This window comes from Benincasa hispida, chromosome 10 (assembly GCF_009727055.1).
Source record: "Benincasa hispida cultivar B227 chromosome 10, ASM972705v1, whole genome shotgun sequence".
Classification (NCBI taxonomy): Eukaryota; Viridiplantae; Streptophyta; class Magnoliopsida; order Cucurbitales; family Cucurbitaceae; genus Benincasa; species Benincasa hispida.
Window position 1 is genome coordinate 11084621 of NC_052358.1, and position 23991 is coordinate 11108611.

Consider the following 23991-nt stretch of genomic DNA (forward strand, 5'->3'; position numbering starts at 1 on the left):
GGGAGATCTATGTGCACATAGGGAAATAAGTAGTTGTAATGAGTAATCATTTTAACTATCTACCGTGTGTGTAGGTAGGGTTGAGAACAGATATGTTCAAGATGGAGGTTCGCGTAGTACCTCGGGTTGTGATTTGCTTATATGTTTATAAGTTGAAAGAGACTTGTTCAACTGTTACCACTCACTGGGCTTAAAGGCTCACGTTTTTCTCTAATGTCTTCCTTACAGGTAGCAGAAGAGTCTAGATTGCTACGAAAAGTCGAGGTTTGCTTAGAATATTGCTAGATTAAGTTTGTAGTTGGGATGGGACTAATGTTGTAAAGTTTATTAAATGTGTATAAACTGGTTTCCAAAGTGAGTTAAGCTTCTAGTTGTTTTCTTGAATATCCGCTGTAAGTTTATTTGTTTAAAACGAGCTAGTAGAGTTGGGCAATAGATGTCATGCAAGAGTGATATCTGTTGTCCTCACGCCTCCTTTTGGGTTAAAGAGGTAAACTTGGGAGGGGATGTGATACTGACACTCCAGAGAAGGTGATCCAGGTTTTCCTCCACCTTCCGAGAAAGGATGCAACAAAAAGAACCCAATAACAAGGACATCTTCCTCAAAACCTTATCCATCATGTTCACATGGCCAAATAGAACCTGATAGGCAAATAACCTAACTTTCTTTGGAATCTTAATCCTCCATAAAACATCAAAGATCGACCTGTCAACAGGAGAGGGATCAACTAAAATCCTAAAATATGACTTGCGGGAAAAACGCTTCACCGGATTAAAGCTCTAGACGAATATCCCTTCTCCCCAATCTAAAGTCAAAACCTTAACTATTCTTTGGTAAAATCCCTTTCTTACCCCTATGTTTATATGTATGTATAATTGGGGGCCTCACAATACCCCGACCTCTACATTTACCTCTTCCTCAAGGTCAAATGAAGAGAATGGTTGCTTTAGCCAATCCACTATCTCCTAAGTAGCCCAACTCTCAGGTTGGTGTAGCCACTTCACTAGCCATTCTTCTTTCACCATCTCATTATCCCAAAGTACTAGTTTCAAGCTCCATCTGCAGTTCAAAGTTATCTGAAAGGTCTGGTGGGTGATCTTGCACTCTAGTAGTAGCCCTCATGCACTTCTTAAGATGTGATACATGAAATTGTGTATCATGGCATCTGCAGGTAACGCCAGCTTATATGCCAATTCCCCCACTCATTCCAGCACCTTATAAGGGCCAAAAGATCAAGGAGCAAACTTCTCATACCTACGCTGAGTTAGTGTCCTTTGTCTGTGCTGTTGAAGTTTAAGGAACACATCATCTTCGACCTCAAAAGTCTTCTCTCTTTGATGTTGGTCTGCAAATTTCTTCATTCTCTGTTGAGCCACTAATAAATGTTCTTTTAAGACAACCAAGGCTCTATCTCTCTCAATCAACTGTTGATTCAATGTATCTTTCGAAGTTTTTGGATGTCCAAAAGAGATTAAAGCTGGAGCTGGACGACCATAGCCTAAAGGAGATAAAAGGAGAATTTTCTCCAAGAATCAAGATAACCTAGAATATTACCTAATTACCCAATTAACCCCTATTCTTCTTAACATACAATACATTGAATGGAGTTGTATTAATCAATGTATGAAAAATAGTGTTATACCGGTATTCCACCCACAGAACCCATTTGCTCCATTGTCTTAGTTGCTCGTTATAAAAGCATAGAAGATAAGCCTCCACACAACTGTTTGCCCTCTCTGTTGGCCATCCGTTTGAGGGTGGAAGGATGTACTGCATTTAAGAACCGTGTTGTAAACAACAAACAAATCAATCTAGAAGCTTCTAACAAAAATTTTATCCTTGTTTGAAACAATGGATTTCGAAAACCCATGCAACCTTACAATCTCTCTAATGAAAATTTCCGCAACTCCCTTTGCTGTGTAAGGGTGACTTGGGGGAATAAAGTGCCCGTATTACTTAGTCGATCTACTGCTATCATGAAAGAATTAAATCCCTTTGACTTCGGAAATCCCTCCACAAATTCCATAGAGATATCCTCCCACACCCTATCTGGGATAGACAATGGTTGCAACAATCTAGCAGGTGCTACAGATTCATTTTTGTTCCTCTGGTAGATTAAATATTCTGATATATGTCATTTAACATCTTCTTTCATGTCATTCAATATAGTTCTCCAGACATACGTTTATAAATACCAAAAATCCTGAATGGCCTCCCAAAACTGAATCATGGAAGGTATTCAATAAAGTAGAAATAAATGAGGAAGTTTTAACCAACACTAACTTGCCTTCGTACAGCAAGATTCCCTGTTCAAAGAAAACTTTGGTCACACTTAGAGGATCTTGTTCCACCTTCTGTCTGATCTTCTGAAGGTCAACATCTTCTATTACTTCTTGCTGCACCTTATCAACATCAATCAGGGATGGTGCCACTATTGTTAACAATTCAACAGAGGGTGGCATTCGAGAGAGCGCGTTCATGGCCTTGTTATTCAAACCAGGCTAGTAAAGAATCTCAAAATCACATCCTAATAACTTTGGTTAACCACCTTTGGAACTATGGCTGCACTTCCCACTGTTCAAGCAAGAATTTCACAGCTTTTTGGTCAGATACCACAATGAATTTTCATCCCAACAGGTAATGTCTCCACTTTTGTACTGATAATATCACAACCATCAACTCCTGTTTGTAGGTGGATTTACCTTGAGCCCTCGTGGAAAGTTTTTGACTGAAATAAGCGATTTGTTCTTGCATAAGGACTGCTTCCAACCCAAAACCTGAAGCATCTATTTCAATCACAAAGAGTTAAGTTAAAATTAGGGAGAGCCGAAATCGAAAGAGTTACTATCACTTGTTCGAGAATTAAGGCATCTGTGGCTTGTTCTGTCCATTTGAAGGTATCTTTATGAAGTAATAGAGTTAAGGAGAGTCACTGAATGCAGCTTATTATTGGACTAACCTTTGGTTGGCATTGATAATTGTTCTCGAAAAGATGAAGATTGTATCCTAGAACACCAGAGGTCTCAAAGACATTAATAAAAGATTGGCCCTTAAACGATTCTTAAAGAAAATTAACCCTTCAATTGTGTTAATTCAAGAATCCAAGAAGGAAATTTTTGATGCAAGTTTCATTAAATCTTTATGGAGTTCTAAAGATGTTGATTGGGAATTCGTTGAATCTTTTGGTGCTTCGGGTGGTCTGTTAACAATGTGGGATATAAGTCTAATTTCAGTAATAGAAACCCTTAAAGGCGGTTACCCTCTCTCAATTAAATGCAACACTAATTGTAAAAAGACTTGTTGAGTCACTAATGTATATGGGCTAATCGATTACAAAGAAAGAAAATTTGTGTGGGAAGAACTTCTGTCCTTGGTAGCTTATTGTGAAGACGCATGGTGTATGGGTGGCGATTTTAATATCACAAGATGGGCACACGAAAGATTTCCCTTGGGTAGAAGCACTAGAGGCATGAGAAAAATTTAATAAGTTCATTGAGCAAGCAAAACTCATAGAAATCCGGTTGAGTAATGGGAAGTTTACATGGTCAAGGGAAGGCATCACTGTTTCAAGATCCTTATTAGACCGCTTCTTCATATCAAAAGGTTGGGATGAGTTATTTGAAAATTCTAGAACCAATAGACAAGTCCGGTTTTTTTCAGACCACTACCCAATTTTATTAGAAGCTGGATCATTTAGTTGGGGTCCTTCACCGTTCAGGTTTTGCAATAGTTGGCTACTCAACAAAGATTGCATCCAAATTATAGAGAAAGCATGGCTTGACAGCAAAACACATGGTTGGACTGGTTTTGCATTAAATCAGAAACTGAAAGATGTGAAAACAGCAGTAAAACAGTAGCATCTCAGCAATAAGGAAGAGTTAAAACAGAAAGTGGAGAGGTTGCTAGCAGAAATAGAAAAATGGGGTACACTTGCTGAGAATTCCCCACTGTCTATCACTGATTATGCAGCTTGGTCTTCTTCAAAATCAGAACTAATGGCCTTATATAGGTTGGAAGAAAATTATCCTATTGCAGAAGAGTAAACTAAACTGGTTTAAGCAGGGAGATGAGAACACAAGCTTTTTTCAAACATTTATTCTTAGCAGCAAAAAAGAGGAGAATTTTATAAATGAGTTAAGTTGATGAACAAGGGATCCCCAACAAAGTCGAGTGCAGAAATTGAAAACCTAATACCCAACTTTTACAGCAACCTTTACCTAAAATCTCCAGGGCAGAAGGCACCTCCTTTAAATCTTAGAATTGGCCTTGTGTGAACTCGAATCAGAATCTTCTCCTGCAAATAATTTCAAGCCACAGAAATCCTCTCAGCTAAAAAACCCTTGGCAAAAGCAAAGCCCCAGGCCCGATGGGCTTCATCACTGAGATTTTTTGTAAAGTTTTTGGCCTATTCTTCAAAGACAAGCTTCCAAGAAATACCTTTAATGCTTCTATAAGAATGGCAAAGATCAATGAGTGTAATAAGAAGCAAATTTCATTTGCTTTAATAAAAGAAAAGTAGCAATCAAGGTAAGTGATTATAAGACCATTAGTTTATTACCTCAAATTAATCTAACAAAAGTCATTTGTTAAGGTGTTAAGCGAGAGACTAAAAGGGGTTATGGTTCGACATCATTTGCTCCATCCCACCATGTGCTTTCATAGAAGGAAGACAAATCTTTGGATCCCATACTTAATAGCCAATGATAGTAGGGAGCATTAGAGCAAAAAAGAAAGAAGGTTGGATACTTAAAGCTTGAATTGGGAGAAAGCTTTGTACCGGAGTTGATGGGATTTTTCTAGAAAAAGTGCTTTGGGCCAAGAACTTCAATCAGAATGGAAGAATATGACTCTTTGGGATGTGTTTAAAAACCCACTTTACTCGTCTTCATTAACGGGAGACCAAGGGAAGAGTGGCCGCGTTCAGAGGGCTTAGACCAAATTGATCCTCTCTCCCCTTTTCTTTATCTTCTAATCAAGCGAAGTTTTGAGTGCATTAATCTCCAAACTCAACCAATCCGGCATCATTGAATGGTTTTTAGTAGGCAAAGAGCAAGTCCAAGTTTCCATACTCCATTTTACGGATGATACCTTATTGTTTTGCAAACATGACAGCACTATGCTGTCAAAACTTAAGCATACAGTGGAGCTATTTGAATGGTGTTCAGGGCAGAAGGTAAATTGGGATAAATCAGCACTCTATGGCATTAATGTGGATGATAGCGAGCTCTATACTACAGCAGCTTCTTTAAATGTTTCGGCTGACTATCTCCCCTTCCATTATCTAGGGTTGCCTCTAGGGGGTTACCCAAAAGAGCCTCCTTTTGGCAGCCGGTCCTAGATAAAATACAAGGTAAACTCGACAAATGGAGAAGATTCAATCTATCTAGGGGTGGAAGAGCCACTCTTTGTACCTCAGTCCTTTCAAACCTCCCAACCCACTATTTGGCTATCTTCCTTATGCTCGAAGGGGTAGCAACTAAAATGGAAAGGTTAATACGAAGTTTTTTTTGGGAAGGCAATAAGGGCAGCAAGCATAATCACTTGGTCAAATGGGAATTGGTTCAAAAACCTTTAGTAGATGGTGGTCTAGGTCTTGGGGGGCTCAAAGCTATGAACATTGCACTCCTTGCTAAATGGGGGTGGAGATTTTTCAATGAGGAAAACTCTCTTTGGGGCAAAGTTGTTAGAAGCATTCATGGTATGGATGCTTTTGATTGGCATACGACAGGGAAAGGAGGTAGAAGTCTGAAAAGTCCATGGGTCAGCATCTCAAAGACATGGCTGAAGGTAGAATCCTTGGCCACTTTCAAACTTGGTAATGACAGTCATATTGCTTTCTGGTTAGACACTTGGGAAGGACATTCCCCCTTCAGCATCCTTGTTCCTAGCTTATTCAGAATCACCATGCTCCCCAATGGCTCAATTGCCGATCATTGAGACAAAAACATAGCTTTGTGGTCCATTACTTTCCAAAGATCGCTTAAAGATGAAGAAGTGTTGGCCTTCCAAGACTTGTTGAGAAAAATTATAAGTAGAAGCCCTTCTCTCTCTTTTGATAAAAAAGTGTGGTCCATCTCAACCAATGGCCAATACACCGTTAAATCCCTCAAAAGCCACCTAACACCATTCTCCCCTTTGGAAAAGCCCATCTTCTCGGCTATTTGGAAAACAAAAAGCCCAAGAAGAGTCAACATCTGGATTATGCTTTTTGGTCAATTGAATGTAGCTGAAGTCCTTCAGAAAAAGCAACCAGCATCTTCCCTTTCCCCCACAGTTTGCCCACTCTGCCTACATCATAGTGAGGACTCCCTTCACCTTTTCTTTACATGCCCTTACTCAAATTGGTGCTGGAATAAGCTACTGTGTTTTTTCAATCTTCCATGGACCTTGTGCAATGATTTCAAAAGTAACGTGTTTCAGCTCCTTGTCGGCCCCATCTCTGACAAATCCATCCATTTGTTATGGTGTAATGCTGTAAAAGCCTTATTGGCAGACCTTTGGTTTGAAAGAAATCAAAGAATTTTCCATAACAAGCCACTAGTTGCCAAGACCGCCTTGAAGCCGCCCGTCGTCAAGCCTCCTCTTGGTGCCTCCTTTCCGACCCTTTCCGTGCCTACAGCCTTTCAGACTTCAACCTCAATTGGGAGGCCTTTATCTCAACCCCTCTTATCGGACAACACTAAACTTCTCCAAATTTCCAGAATTCAGCAACACTTATTGAACTTTTTATATATTTCCATTATTTTTAGGCCACTGTTTTGGCTTTATCCTTAGTTTTTCACTTTTGTTGTCTCTTTAGGCTTTGTCCTCTTTTTGTAATCTTGTTCTCTTATCTCCTAGTTATGGGTTAGAATTGGAGATGATGAGGGTGCTAAGGGAGTGTCAACCTAGTTGAGACGTCCGGGTGCATCTCCTGATCCTTTTACAAGCACTTGTATTCTTGCTTTGCTCTTTGTATAACTCTCTTGTACTTAAAACTTTCGCTCCTCTCTATTTATTAATACAATGAATCGTTTCCTTTTTTAAAAAAAGGAGTTGCTGCCGACCCATAGTCCACCACAAATCTTCAATAATAACCATTAAGGCCAAGAAATCCACGGAGTTTAGACAAATTCTTTTGAATTGGCCACTCCAACATTGTTTGCGCTTTATTTCCATTGGCTACCCTCTGTTCAGAGATCCAATGACCCACATAATGGATTCTCTTTTGAGCTAAAATACATTTTATCCCATATTGGCACACAATTGGTTATCTTGCAACTTGCAAGACATTCAAGAGCATATTCAAATGATTTCAAGGATACCATGATAGTCGTCAAGGATGGATCCGCTTTCAAGGTGATTTTATGCTGACCGTCCACAAAGGTCATGGTTAGACTTCGCCAGTGGACTACCATCTATTCCATATTACAGAGCTAGATTATTCCAAAGATAACATCAACACGTCCCAACTCCAATGGTAAGAAGACCTCAGTCATTGCCAACTCAGATAAAACGACTGCCATGAATTTCTGTATTTCTTTACCATGAATGACCATCCCATTGCTCACTACTACGCCATAATTGGATGTGTGCACCACCGGTAACTATAAATCATCCACCAACTTCTGATGTATAAAGTTATGGGTTGCACCATAGTTAATCATCACAACTTCCTTTTCCGCAACTAATCCTTTCAATTTCATTGTTCCTTTTGCGGAGAATCCAAGAATGAATCGCAAAGCAATTTCCACGTTATTTGCAACCTTGGTAGCCTTAACTTCTTGGTCTTCTTTAGCTTCCGCAACCCCTTCTAACTCGTCTTCTTCATTGTGAACTATCAATGAATTCAACTCATGTTTTTCCTTTGCCTTGCAATGATGACCGTGAAAGTACCTTTCATCACGACGGAAGCAAAGTCCCTTTTCGCGTTCGTCTTATATTTTAGTGTCTAATAATTTTCGTAGTGATGCTTTTTTTTTTGAATCCCTCCTTTATCATGCTGCAAGACATTCTTTAGGGTCGTTTCACCCTGGCCTTGACCCTGATTCTTTGACCCACTCTGGACGATTTGTTTACTCGAGTTGGATTGGGCCACCGGTCATCCTGAGCCCATATCTTCTAGTGCTAATTTTAGGGAGATATTTCGATCACTTATGGATTGGGCCTCTTTCATGCAAGCATCCAAACCCACCGGGTTATGACTAACTACCTCTGCCTTGATCTCCCGTGATAGTCCATTTAAGAACCTCTCTTCAAGAACTTCCTTGGCTGTTCAAGGTAGAGGAGCCGAGTACGCTTTGAGTTTCTTGCTTAATTTGAAGAAGCCGAGAGTGAAGCAAACCTTCTTGATTTGGTCGAACGTGCTCGATTAACCTCTATTTCAAGGCTTCCCAGGTAGGTATTTGTTTACGATTATGTGTTCGACGGAACCAATTGACCATGCTTTGGCACAAATGCTATTACAAATACCTTGATCTTCACCTCTGACAATTCATGCATCCGGATTTCCTTTCGAAAAAATCAGCATCTCCAACCTTTTATATTTGCTCCGGTCTACACCTCCACCAACATTTCTGATCCGAGAGCTTTGGCCTTCTCAATCTTTATCCTTCAATGGTTTTTATGAACTTGATGTAACCATCGATCCATCCTTATCGGCCCATTGATTTACTCTGCATTGTTGCCGCGATGTGATCCATGCCCTTATTCCTTCAATTTGAAAATGCTTTTCGTGCTGTCTTCGATTTTCTCTTTCATCTTTTTTTGTTTCACTTGTTCTCCCAGGGTGTTTGCAACTTTGATACCAATTTGTTACGAATCTAACTCACCTGCCAACAAACACTTCTAACAAGCACAATCCCCAGAATCAGAGTAGTACTCTGGTAATATAATTTAAGAACTTCAAGGGAAAGACACAGTAAGACAAGCAACAGGGAAAGAAAATACTCAAAGGGAACCTAGCTATCACCACTCTCTAGAGGGTTGGAAATCATCTCCTACAAGCCAAAGCTTGATCACAATTCACACCCCCTCCCCTCTCGGCAAGAACCCTACATAAACCCTTCAATTCCCGTGGTCCCCACAAGAATAACAAACTCCACTAACTTTCCTTTGGTAAAGTCCCTTTCTTACCTTTACGTTTATATGTATGTATAATTGGGGCCTTAAAGAAAAAAGTTACTAGGTAGATCTAGTTTTTTATTTTATTTTTTCTTAAAAGGAAACAACACTTGACACTAAGGAAGAAAAAAGTACAAGATAAAATAAAAAGTAGAGTATAGTAGACTGAGGGAGACAAAAGAAAGAAGCAAAAAATACACAAGATATAAGAAGAGAAATTAAAGCATAAAGCTACAAAAAAGCCTCTCAATTGTTACAAATTTCTTGGAAAGAATAACCCTCGAAAGTTTTTGAGAGGGAACACCTTTGGGAAGCTCGAAGCTTTGATCTTGACTCAAAATGATATGACTAAAATTTGTCCTAAAGATTTCTTTTCGGAGGGAAGCATTGATCCAAAAAAGCTTGGCTTTGAATGGAAGAGACAGACAACAAACAATTTGGAAAACATTGCTTCAAACATCTTTACCAAAAACCAGCTTATGTTGAAAACAGAGAACAAAGAAAACCAGCGAGTCTTGGGAAGAGCGCTGAAAGAAGATATGAACTTGGTCTTAAAGGCCACATAACACAGGACAAAAGAATGGTAAAGTCATACGTGGAAGCTTTTTTTGGACTAGATTTATCATTGATGAGATAATCTACTACGCTTTGCCTATTCTACATTGTGAAGATGAATTTATTTTCCTTGACTTTCCTCGACTCCATGCTCTACAAAAGGGTTCAAAGACTACCAAGCGGTGGTTAGAAATCAGCCTGCATTTTGTTGCAATGCGACAAAATTTTTGGATGCTTTAAATTTGTTTTATGATAGATTAAATACCATGGGGGAATAATTGTTGAACATTTTCTTTATACCATGACATTGTGAAGTCATGGCATTTGCGGATATAATTAAATCTAACATTATCTATGTACTTAAGCTTTTGGGTTGATTGGTGATTTAACATGATTATGATTTTAAGCATGAGATCTTGTGTTCGAACTCCTATAAGGTCATTTTCTCTCTAATTAATATTGATTTTCACTTGGACATTCTACAAATTTCTGAGCCTACAAGGGAGGAAAAATGTTGAAATATTGATGTAATTAAACTAATCACAAGTCCGTAACCTATCAGCTGATTTTTTTTGGGTTGATTGGTGATTTCCTCTCTTTTATATTTGGGAACGTAGATGTTTAATTCTGGTGTATTATACATGTCTTTTTGTTGTTTACTTTCTTTTGTGGTCAACTTAAGGAGACTAGGGATGTTAACTATAAAGGAGTACTGGGATAAAATGCACCATGTAAGAAGCATGGTTTGATAACTTGGAGAGTATCGTCTTTTCCAACGTCTTTATTATGGTCAATTCGTAGAGCTTAAGATTACTTTATGCATCATTTTCCCCTTGCCAACATGAGAGAGGCTTAGTTTTTCGATATAATTGAATTGATGAAATGCATGTGGCAGTTTGAACTGTTATTTAATAGGTATCTTATCAATAATTCGCTGCTTTCCAGCATTTATCTTCTGTAAGCTTATTTTGCTGCACCAGATTGTTTCTCTGCCTTCACCCACCCCCGCTGCACATGTTGCTGCTAAGTTCTAACTAACTCGATTTAGTCTTTGTAGGATGAGTATGCAGATGGAAATCAGCTGCAGACGGTTTAGAGCATTGAGTTAGTGAATCTGTTGATTATTTACTCGTGTTATTTTGATGTCACAAATATCGTCGTTTACGACTAGCTACTCAGTACTCAGGTGCGGCTGGTTAATGTAGATCGATGTTGTACAGCTTCACATTACTAGGTATAATTCTTTTGTCGAGGATAAAATTTTTTCATCGAAGGAAGTTCCTGGAACGTCCGGCTGTGTTGAGTAAAAGCGATGCGTTGGCTTTGACGTCTAAATGGGGAAACAAGTTCAATAAAAAGAACTGACTTTCACTCTATTCCCGAATTCCGTAGATAAAAGGGTCGGTTAGATCTTGGAGCGGAAGAAATCTATGGCACAAGGAAACACATTTTTTTATTATAATATTTTCAAATTTTGGGGATATTGTGGAAATTAACCTAGCTTATAAGGTGAACTACAGTTTGTTTTTATTATATTTTAATAATGTCTCGTGGATCTCATCTGAATGCGTCTCTTCAATACTCATTTTTTTTAAAAGAAAAATATTCTTCCAATAAGTTCGATTACTTCTCCTACATGTACAAATGTGTATTATATTTTTTTTGAGCGAGGAATATTACAGAACTCTGGTATGGTAGGTGTGCCAATGTCCACGATTTTCCATTGATATGGTTTTTCTTCTCCGTTTTAAAAGCATTCATATTCTTGATGTTTTTTCTTTTCTTGTTCGTTTGCATCTATGAGATTCAAGGGTGGTTGCCTCTAGTTTTAATATGAATAGTACCGGTCGACTCCCAATTCGAATTTGGATTAGATATATTTGGTTTCCCTCATTTCCAAATCGGGACTGCCAAATCGAACAAAATTTGACCCGGATCGATAGGCTGAAAATAAAAAATTTGAAAACAAGTGTTCCGTTCAAAATGAAGTTGTATTTTTTTTATCCAACACGTGATTGGTAACAAATTTAGAAACTATATTCAAATTCAACTGTTGTTGAACATGTGTTTGATAGTATATTAATAAACAATAAAATTTGCTATATTTACCCACTAAATATTAGGTTAAATATAAATTATCATTAACTATTTTTTTTTGAAGCATATTATTAATTAGTTTGTGAACACAGTTTAGGTTAAAAAGTGAAAAATTATTTTAAATGATAAAATTGTTGAAAATGTTTTTAAATATAGTACAATGTCTGTAAGACCCACTTTTATATCTTCTAGTATTTGGATAATTGAAAATAAAAATAAAATAAAATTTGAATTGGTGGTTAAAAACAAAGAAAATTTAACTTAAATAGTAAGTATTATAAATATTACAAAAGAGGTGTGATTTAGATGCCCATTCTCAGTGTTCAAAGACCAAGTGTCACTTCTCTATTATCCCAGTATTCTCTACGTGTCTCAAGATTATACAATATTAGTGTCACATCCAAATTCCACTTTGTATTTGCCAAATTGCCTATAAATAATGACACCTTGTGGATTTTGTAGAGGTACACATATTGGTGAGCAATCCAAAAATATTGAAGAAAGTGGAGAATTTAGAGAAATTTTCATACTTTTACTTTTGTTATTTTATATTATTATTATATTTATTTATTTATACATTATTATTATATTATATTCTCTCCATATTTGTGTTCTTATCGTGCACCGCTGTGTTCCTCAATTTCACAACACGTTATCAGCACGAGCTCCTACCGTTTCCCCCGTTGAAGGTAAGTCCTAAAGGTATGTAAGTTTTTTTTTTCTCTTTATTATAATTAATAAACTAAATATTATTTTACATATTTGGTACATATTAAATTTCTAATATAAATACAATATTTTGTGATAGTGTTACCATGACAAATTTTACAAAATTAGAATTCGTAGGCCTTGACATTAATGATAATAATTATTTGTCATGGGTGTTCGATGCCAAATTCCACCTAGATGCTATGAACTTGAGAGAAACATCTAAAGAAGAGAATACAATGACCAGTCAAGAAAAGGCAAAAGTCATGATTTTCTTTTGTCATCATCTCCATGGGGGATTGAAAATGGAGTATCTTATAATAAAAGTTTCCCATATCTTGTGGAGTAATTTGAAAGAAAGATATGATCATAAAAAACATTTATTCTTCCTAAACTCCGTTATGAGTGGATGCACTTAAGGCTACAGGATTCAAATCAATAAGTGATTACAACTCTGTATTATTTAAAATCATTTCAAAACTGTTATTATACGGAGAGAAAATTATTGATGCAGAAATGTTGGAGAAGAAAATTTTCACATTTCATATTGCGAATATGCTCCTGCAATAGTAGTATCGAGAGAAAAGATTTTGAACAGTATTCTGAACTAATCTCATGTCTTCTTTATGTCGAACAAAATAACGAGTTATTGATGAAGAATCACAAATCTCGACCAACTGGAACAATACCATTCCCTGAAGTGAATGATGTGAATTTTAATAATCATGGCCGAGGTCGTGACCGGGAAGAGGAGAAAATAATAATTATTTTTGTGGTGGTCGTTCTAATTATTCAAATTTCAAAAGAACCACACGAAACAATGATCATGAAGGAAAAACTTCACAAGATAAAATTCAAAAGGTGATGAACAAAAATGCTTCCGATGTGGTATGGTTGGACATTGATCACAATTTGTCGTACATTGATACATTTAGTCGATCAATATCAAGCTTCTCTGAAGGAAAAAAGGAAAAAATGTGGAAGCAAATTTTGCATGCTAGGATAATGATATATTTGACCCATCCCATTTGATAACTTTGGATGTGACAGACTTCTTTGAATATCTTGAAGAGAAAATCAGCACAGTTGATGGAACATCAAATGACTTTGAGAATATCTAGAATTAATGTTGTTGTTGTTGTTGTTATTTTTTAAAATTATTATCCATCTTTATGTTTTTTTTTCTTAGTTAATCTTTGTATATTCCAAATGTTGTTTTTTCTTATTGTAATTATTTCCTTTTAATGAAGAAATGTGGATCATTTTCATATGTTGGGTAATTAAAAAATGAGGAAAGAAGATCTATGTCTGGCAGACAGTGCAACTACACAACTACACAATACTTATAAGTAAAAAATACTTTTCTAAATTGACAATACTGAAAGCACAAGTAAATACAATAATAGCTTATGCAAACTTGATTGAAAGTTACGGAAAAGCAAATATTATTTTTCCTAGAGGGACAAAATTTACAATTGATAATGCATTGTACTCTAGTTAATCGAAGAGAAATCTTCTAAGTTTTAAAAATATACGTTGCAATTGTTATCATATTGAGACTGATAGTAAGAATAATGTGGAATACCTATATATTCTCTCTATTGTCTCACATGAAAAATGTATATTGAAAAAGTTACATACTTTATCTTCTGGATTATATTATACTCATATACGAATAATTGAAACATATGCAACAATAAACCTGAAGTTCATGAATCCATATATAATTACTATTTGGCATGATAGATTAGGTCAACCAAGGTCTATAATGATGAGAAGAATTATTGAGAATTCAAATAGACATCCATTAAAGAGTAAGAAAATTCTTCAATCTAATGAATTAACATGTGACGCTTTCTCTCAAGGAAAATTGATAATTAGACTATTATTAGCTAAAGTGGGAACTGAATCACCTACATCTTTGGAATGAATTCATGGTGATATTGAAAGGATGTGTGAACACCCGAAGTGGAAGCGAATCGTAATCCCAATTTAATTTTACAGAACATATAAATTACAGAGGACAGAAAATAGAATTACAATCTTGATTAAGCATGCTATATAGAAAATAAAGGAATCAAAGGTTAAAGAGTTCACTAACCCTTGAAAACCAATTCTTCACGTACCTCTCCAATTTCACAGTACGTTAATGAACAAACTCTTTCTTCCTTGAACACAATAACAAAACCCAATTAATCGGACACCAACATGTGGGTACCTAAGTATTCTCGGAGGGTAGAGAATCAACGAGAGTTTTGTGGGCTTCTTTCAATTTTGGCAGATAAAGGGAATTGAATTTTGAGAGCAAATTGCACACAGATTTTCTTTTGAAACAAATCTATATTGCCTCAACCTGAGAAGGAGGAAGAATGAGAATAAAAACTTCCCTTCTCCAAAATCCCACGCACACCAAAAGAGAGAACCGGGGTAGGAGTTATCGCATAACTCCCTCCCAATAAATGCATTATTATTTAAAAATAATAATCTAATAAAATAAAATAATTTAATCAAATTAATATATATGCATACATACACATACATACATACATACATACACACACACACACGTATATATGTTTTGTTACTATTTACATTGATAGAAATGTTTTTATGTGTTTTTTACAGGTACCTACACTATTTTAGAAATGGATGATAGTTGTCATTTTAAGTTTTGCTTCATGGTTCTTAGTGCATCAATCGAGGGGTAGAAGTATCGTAGGCCTATCATATCTGTTGATGGAACATTTTTGAAGTGCAAGTTTGGTGGCATGCTATTAACAGCTTCATCAGTAGAAGATAACAATCAAAATTTTCTCCTTGCATTTGGTATCGTAGATTCTAAAAATGACACATCATGGATATGGTTTTTTGAAAACTTACGAAGTAGTTTCGAGAAACGAGAGAATCTAGTCATTATTTCTGATATGCATCTTAGCATTCCTAAAAGAGTTTTAAGAGTGTTTGCTAATGTTTAGTACTGTGTATGTGCATATAACATCTCTTAAGAAACTTAAAACTTCATTTTAAGGATCTATTGCTTGATAATTATTTCTTTATTTGTACTAATGCCTAAATTACTGCTGACTTTGAGTACCCCATGAGATCCATGGGGTCAATCTGTCCAAATATTAGAAGTTATCTTAGTAGTGTTGAGTTTGAGAAGTGGGCTCGGGCATATTCATGAAGAGGAACGTATGGAATGATGACATCGAATATTGCAGAAAGTATAAACTCAAATTTTTGAAGATGCTAGAGAATTACCCGTGTCTAGCATGTTAAGTTCAATTAGAGATATATTGCAAAAGTGGTTTTATGATCGAAGTAAAGCTGCTTTTGCAATGAAAACTCTTTTGACTTCTTGGGCTGAGAACAGATTATGACGAGAACATGAAAAGTCAAGAAGTTTCTTGGTAAGAATTCTGTCTTTTTCTTATTGTTTATCTATCACTATCTTTCTCAAATAAACAATTTGATAGTATTCTATTTGTTGATACTGATTACTTTCTCATATTTATCTATTAGGTTGGTCCCATTAGCAAACTGAATACAAGATAATGCATTGACATAAACAGTTCAGTATGAAGCTAGACTTGGGATCTTGCAGTTGTCGAGTATGGGATTTTGAGGAAATTCCATGTGCACATGCACTTTCCGTTCTCCGAATGCTTAATTTAAATACCTATTCTTATGTAACTGACTTTTATTATAGAAGAACATTATCGGGAACATACAGTTATTGTGTTTGACCTGTTGGAGTTCATTTGGACTGGAGAGCTGAAGATGATGTCATGAAAACATTACCTCCTATTGTTGAACGTCAAATTAGAAGACCTAAAAAACAAAGAATTCCATCTGTAGGTGATGATAGGAAAAAGATTCTCTTTTGATATACATTGATTTCTATGCATTGATGGTCATGCGTTAAATTGGAGAATATTCAATATGCCTTAATCGTGTATGCGATGACCATGCATTTTTGTCACAAGTTTTCTTGCTCTCTCACCAAGTATAACGAGAATGAAAGTTTCTCGAGATGATCTGAGGTCGACACAGGGACTTGTAACTAATATGATGTTTGTGAAGTAATGCATTTGAGGCGGTTAATAAAAGTAAAAAGAAAGATGTTAATGGACTATGTGCTACTCCTAGGTTAATAAAAGTAAAAAGAAAGATGTTAATGGACTATGTGCTACTCCTACTCATAGCTAAACAGACTGAGCAATGGAAGTTTGATTATGAGAGTTGGTAGAGATGCAACAACTGTTAATGCGTAATAAGATGCATGGAGAAGTAGAATTGTGGAGGAGATAAATTCACCACGTCATTAAGCTTGGTTGCAAGGGTAATCCCAGCTCCCCACACTAATGCATTGCACACCTCTCGGTGGTCAGCCATGCTTATATCTCTATAATGTATGGTTGTGTTGAGCATAAGATTATTCCTATCTCTAGGAACATTGCTTACTTTGCTTAGTGAGTTCCACTATTTACCCTTTCAGGCAGTTGGTTATAGCTACTCAGCTCGTAGACAAGCATTACGATAGCATCGCACTAAGAAAAGAGGATTATCTCACTATACTCACGTAATACACACCTCTCGATGGTTTGCTACATGCTTCATATCTCTATGCCGCATGATTGAGTATGCGATAACTCTTGCAATCAACACTTAACTAACTGTGATGAAAGTAAAAGATGATAAAGAAGAAGAAGAAGAAGAAGATGCAAATAGTGTTGAAGGAACTAAAGAGATGCATTTATTACAAAATGTATTAATGTCTTAAGCCAAAATATAATACAATACAGAGATAAGAAGAGAGGTGGAGGTCTAGATGTAGGCAATCTCTTGCTTCCATCAGATGTACATCAAGGCTATCGGTGGTGTCATAGATGGGCGGTGGAGTAGTCTCTCTCGAGCTCTACCTCCGGAGAAGCTCCGATCGTCACTCGAAAAGGGTTGTGGAAGTGAAGAACTCTTAAAGAATGTCTTGCTCAAGCTTCATCTGTGATCACAAGAGTCTGCCCAAGGCAGAGACTCAGATGACTTGAATTTGGGCTCAAAGGCTCTATTTATAGAGCTCAAATGGCTGATAGCATTGGTAATCCCATTCTGAATCACTGCCATTTTTGATGTGTTAGGTGGAATGTCAACATCATCTTATCTTTTCAATACTCCCAAGGTATGCGCTCATGATTGTTTCTTCTGAAGTATCAACGCATTCCACCCACTTTGCAATCGACCTTCTATCATGGTTATCATTCTATAGTTGCAACAATCCATGCAACGATCTGGTCTTCATGAAGATCAACGCATGTGATCAAAGTGCGGAAACAATGTCCAAGTGGTCAGGTCATAGAACTCTCTTGTCATTCACCAGTCTGTCTCTACCTTTACCTAAAAAACATAAAAGGGAAAGGATGGGTATATAAGTATACTCAGTAAGCGAACCACTACTGGGCCCCTTCAGTGATCTATTAGCATTCCCATCGGGATACAAGTGCATAATGACGTCGTAGGCATAGGCATAAGTATAAACATAGGCATAAGTATAAACATAAGCATAAGGGGCGAACCCAAAGGTACACTTTCATAAGTAGTGACCCCGGAGGGCATAATCATAAACATAAATGGTGTTCGCAAGGGAACATTGTACATAGGCATAAGGTGTGAGCCCGAAGGCTCACAACATACGATATGCATAGCCCAATAGAAGTGCTAACAGTTACTGCAATCTCAAGTAGTCATAGGCATACAATTGAGTTTTTAAATCATGCTAAGATCACATAATAGTTCACATTTACCCATCCACCAAACATTGTTACAACACACAACATTAACGTTTCACGTAAGCTTCCAAAATTTTCAACTGACCAATAGGCATATCAAGATATCTCGTACCAACAGGCATATCAATCTATCTCATACTAACAGGCATATCAATCTATCTCATACTAACATGCATATCAAGATATCTCATACTATCGTAGGAACCAGTACGTGGCACATGCTTGGGTTCAAGGGCAAACCAGTAGTAAATCACTTACTTTGGGTTTAGGCCAAAGCAAAAACAAGCGAACAACTGAACCTCCCTCCTAATTTAGGAAAGGCTTGAGTCAAAGCCCCTAACACCAACCACAAACACACAGTTCAACTTGTGGGGCGAATCCCCAAAATATACACAAATTAATTCAGCAATTACCACACAACTTACCCCCAAAACTTGTCAAAAAGAACCTATGAAGACTTTGGCAGCTACTACAACACCTTAGAACCTCCATTTTGGTCTCCTAAATTCAAAATTGGACCAATCGTCAAGCCAAAATTTCATTAAATAGCCAAGATCTTCTAAGAAACCTTAAAAATTGATCAAAACAACAAAGTTCTTACCCCACAATGCATGAATAGAGGGCCACATGAGCAGGCTCGGCGTTGTACGGACGACCACTGCTGCGGATGCGACAACCTTGATGACGACGGTGGAACGCAATTGAGGACGGCTGCGAATGGGCGTGGCTCGCGTTTTGAATGGCGACAGCTAGCGCGACTGAGGACGACGAAAACGGATGCGGCTTACGTTTGGAACGACGATGACGAGTACGACGGAGAACGGTGGTTAACGGGCGCGACTCGAACGGCGACGCCTTCTGGTGCATGGTCGGCGGTGGCTACAACTAGGCGGCGGAGGCTCCTTGCAAGGCCATTAATTACCCTTTTTAAAGCCAAAAAACCATAATTAATTAAATATACATATATATAATTTAACTCCTTTAATCCTAATTCCCCAAAATTCAAATAAAATTCTAAAGGAAATTAAATCTCAACCAAATGAATTTAATTCCTCACTTATTTGTCCCAATAAAAAAGATCTCAAACATATTATTAAAATCCAAAACCAAAATAAACCCTAAATAATTTAAGAACGTTTTACCTTAAAAAAAAAAAAAAATTGGGCCGTTACAATTTTTCTCTCTCTTTCTCCACCCGGCCTCAATTTTTATGAAATATTTGGAAATTGATTGACATTCTTCTTCTATTGGATGCAGTGGTGTCATGAAAAACTACAAGTGAACAAATATTAAATTATTAGAGAAAAAAACCACCATGATCAGTTATAGACAGTGATAGTAGTCTATCACTGTCTATCAGTGATAGATAGAGATAAAATATTATCACTGTCTATCTTTTAAGTGATAGACAATGAAAATATTCTCATTTAAGAATTTACTTACATCTTCGGTTTCGAAAATGTTTTTATTTAGAGTCCTCCATTCATCTGACTCCAAGCACTCCCATGTGATGATTCTTGGGCCTTTGATGCCAAGTTTCCTTACAAATCCAAAATCTAAATCGGAAAGTTCTAGGATTGTCTCAAAAGCCCAATAAACTAATGCTAATGGGAATCCTTAGAGGTAGATTACATCCTTCCCAGTATATGATGCTCTCCTAAAAAATAGATAGGTTAAGTTGTAAAACAATCTTCCCCAAGGATAGTCTTTGAAGACTTGTTCTTCATACAAAATGTCTAGATATTTGAAATTGACATGGTTGTGTTGTTGCTTGGGGATTAAAAGAGCTTCTAGGATGTAGAGATTGACTAATTTAAGTTTCAATGACTCTTCCTCTTCATTGCGCAATGCTTTGAAAGTTCTCTTTATATCTCTCCTACTTATATGTTCGTCACGAAGAAAAAAAGTATTCCTAGATTCAAACACTTTTCTTTGGCTTAAATTTAATTGAGGAAATTTGTAGCCTTTCAATCCAGTTATTAAACGAAATTCCTTCAACCCAATTTATGCTATATGATCATTGAAGTTAAATGCAAGGACATTTGGCTTTTTTGTATAACATTGTCTTCTTATTAAGTAGTTGAAGAATTGGTTAGGTATTTTGGTCATTTTAATATTAAGAAAGTGTCCAAATGGGCCATTTAAAACTTTTGAAAAAATTGTTTCATCTAACTCTGTTCTTATCAAATTTAAGACCTCTACACTAAAGTAGACTGTAACTTTTAAGTGTCTGTTCTCATTTTCCATGATCAGTTCATGTTCCACCTGTTGAAAAGATATATTTAACAATATGTTAGAAAGTAAAATTTGAATAACACCAACAACTATTAAGATAACTATCAATAATATTTAACAATATCTATCACTATCTATTTGAGAGAGATAGATATAGTCCTCTATCTCTGTTTATCTCAATTCAAAGTTATCAATAATAACACATAACTAAACAAATATAGAGTGCAAACCATATAAAAACTATAGAAAAAAATATTAGTGTTTACCATTGAAGTCTATCACCGTCTATCTCACTGTCTATCTCATCTCTAAACAAATATAGTGCAAACCATATAGTGAACAAATGTTAGTGTTTACCATTGAAGTCTATCACTGTCTATCTGAGATAGACAGAGATAGCCCTCTATTGCTGTATATTTGAGATAGATAGAGATAGTGCTCTATCTCTGTCTATCTCAATTCAAAGTTATCAATAAATAGATCCACTCAACTAAATAAATATAAAGTGCTAGCCATATAGAGATGATAGAAAACAAATATTAGTGTTTACTATTGATGTCTATAACTGTCTATCTCATCTTTGTCTATCTCAATTCAAAGTTATCAATAGACTCACTCAACTAAACAAATATAGAGTGAAATCCATGTAAAGAAACTATAGGAACAAATATTAGTGTTTACCATTGAAGTCTATCACTGTTTATCTGAGATAAATAGAGATAGACCTTTATCTATATCTATCTTAATTTAAATTTATCAATAATAGATAGATTGAAGTTAAAGTTTTTGTTAAAGTTCCTAATATAGATAGTTGACATAATGCACAACAAGTATGTATTGATGTTAAAGTTTTATTGATAGTTTACATTCTTTTTCTCTTCAGATTTGTTTGCTTTTGCTCTGATTATTGATGATTCAACTTTCATTATTTTCTTTCCTTTTCCTTTTCTTTCATCAACTTTGACTATTTTTTTTTACTTACCATTTAGTTAAATAAAATTAGGTAATTTTTTTTTTAATAAGTATGATTAAATAGAAAAATTAATGAAATGAAATGAAAAAAGAATGATTACTAACTTGAAGGATATGATGATAGATTATAACATTGAAAAATTGAAAGTAGCAATAAGAGAAGAAGATGAAGATGAAGAAAAATTTGGTTAAAGAGGAAAAGACGGCAAAATAAACAACGGAGATTGGTTGATGATTATTGATGAAGGAGAGACCAAAAAATTGAAAGCAGCAACAACGGGAGAAAAAAAAGCAACGGAGGTAGAAGTCGACGAGATAGAGGGTGAAAGATAGAGATCAGTTGTCGGTGCAATAAAAAGACGTGGAAATGGACGCGGATATCAGACGAATTTGGATAATCCGATTAATAATTAGCGGGTCGCGATTTTTTGTATGGGTAGGGATAGTTTCGGTATTTCACTCTTTGGGCTGAACTTTCTGAAGGATCTCATACCGAGAGTTCCATGAGCGGGCTTAGATCGCTCCGATTTCACAGTGACCGAAACACAAACGACATACATTCCATCCATACAGTTAGGCATATAAAACTCATTATCGGCATGCTCAGAATACAATAAAACACAAGGAAAAGGTTCATACCAGATGAAGACTCTCTTTGTATGTGTGAACCCATAGCAGCGGAAAACCTCCTACCGATCTACAGTACCCAGCGAATATGTGGACTGCAACAACACGATCAAAGCGTACACGAACAATACAGCGGGGACGACACCACCACAAGAGAAACCCGAGTATCCTCGGCGTCAAAAACCCAAAGAGTGGGCTCTGGTGAGTTTAGTAGAGGACGGAGGAGAAGGTGTCGTGTAGACGATAAGTAAGTGGGAGATAAACTCTACTATCCTATAGCGAAAATGTTTATCGTATAGTAGAGCTACACAATCGTTTAGGAAAAACTGAACGATCGTTTAGGAAAGATGTATACGATCGTTTAGAGAACGTGTGAGGTAGACGATCATTTAGACGAACGAGCTTCTATCGTATAGGCTCTCGCGATCGCTTTCACGGATTCTTTTTGGGCGCGGGCGAATACGAATGCACGAATGAATTAAATGAAAATCATTTTCATTGTTTTAATCCGCTGGTTACCATAACCTTCGCAGCCCCACTTCCCACGTCCGAACGCTGATCAATCGGTTACTTATCAAATAATTAATCAATTAATTTAATTAATAAATATAATCATATTATATTTATATCCTATAGTTTGATATCATATATCTACTGTAGTATTTTCTCCTATACTTGATATAAATCATATTTATATTTAATTTCCTCCAAAATAATGTATATCATACATTTAGCCAATTATATCATATATAATTAACTAGTCAAATTATATCATATATAATTGAACTTCCTCTTATCAATTTGAACATTTCAAATTAACCCAAACACTGGTTCTCGACTTTATCCAAGCTACCCAGGTGACCTAATGGACCTGTGACTCGAAGCTTTAGCGGTACGTGAATAACTGACTAAACTCTTTAGCCACGAGATCCACCATCCGTTAACTGTCAGTGATTCTATTAAAGACCAACAGTTGAACTTTTCTTACCATAGATATGTTTCTGTGTTCATCGGATATAACCAATCATGAGTACGATGACCCTTCACAGATGCTCGTAAGTACAGTTGGGCCAATTTACCGTTTTGCCCCTGTAGCTGTCTCTTATACACATCTAGATGTGTATAAGAGACAGAAGTACCACTGATTCCTCTAATGAACAATACAACATAGTCCAACTATGTGTGAACACCTCTCAGGCCAAGAGAAGGTGTGTGGTGTCACATCATTCATGCCCCGAAATAAGCCCTTAAGGGAGCCATCTATTTACTTACCTCTGCCTCGGGGAAAGAGTGAATTTCATCTTGTGTAGCTGAGTTCCCAGCTCCCAAATAAGATGAATCCCCAAAATGGTAGGTTTGAATCGGCGACTTGGCCACTCGCACCCATACAAATCAAAGAACCGCCCTCAATGGTAGGAGTTCCCAACTCATTCAGGAATGAGGTCAAGTTCCCAAATCATATTCACATTAATTTTAATCTATAGTATTTATATGAATCACATTCATATATTTAATATTTGAATAATATTAAAATATTTATTTTCTCTCAAATAAACCTTTATATTATAATGTATCATATACATATATTAATTATATCTCTTCTCAAATTTTCTCAATTTTATATTCCAATATGTGGACCTATTAACAACCAAGTGAACCATTTAGATATTTTATGGTATTTATAGATGCATTCAGTAGATGGTCACACATGTGCTTATTATCAAGTAAAAATTTTGCATTTGCAAGATTATTTACTCAAATAAGTAAGTTAAGAGCACAATTTCCTTATTATATAATTAAGATTATTCGTCTCGATAATGCTGGTGAATTTACATCCCAAACTTTTGATAATTATTGTATGTCTATTGGGATAAGTGTTGAATATCTTGTAGCTTATGTTCATACACA

The 23991-nt window shown here is 36.2% G+C and overlaps 1 protein-coding gene across 4 annotated transcripts in view; it reads left to right on the forward strand.

The window, feature by feature from the left end:
* Positions 1-11275, forward strand: part of LOC120088513 — a 39638-nt gene extending 28363 nt beyond the window's left edge. For 2 of the 4 annotated variants that reach the window (XM_039045881.1, XM_039045882.1), the window contains exon 5: positions 10707-11275. In XM_039045881.1, the coding sequence (XP_038901809.1) occupies positions 10707-10715 (9 nt within the window). In that variant the 3' untranslated portion in view covers positions 10716-11275. The remainder of the gene's footprint in view (positions 1-10706) is intronic. The other 2 variants (XM_039045879.1, XM_039045880.1) reach the window with 1 other exon arrangement.
* Positions 11276-23991: the final 12716 nt, after the last annotated feature.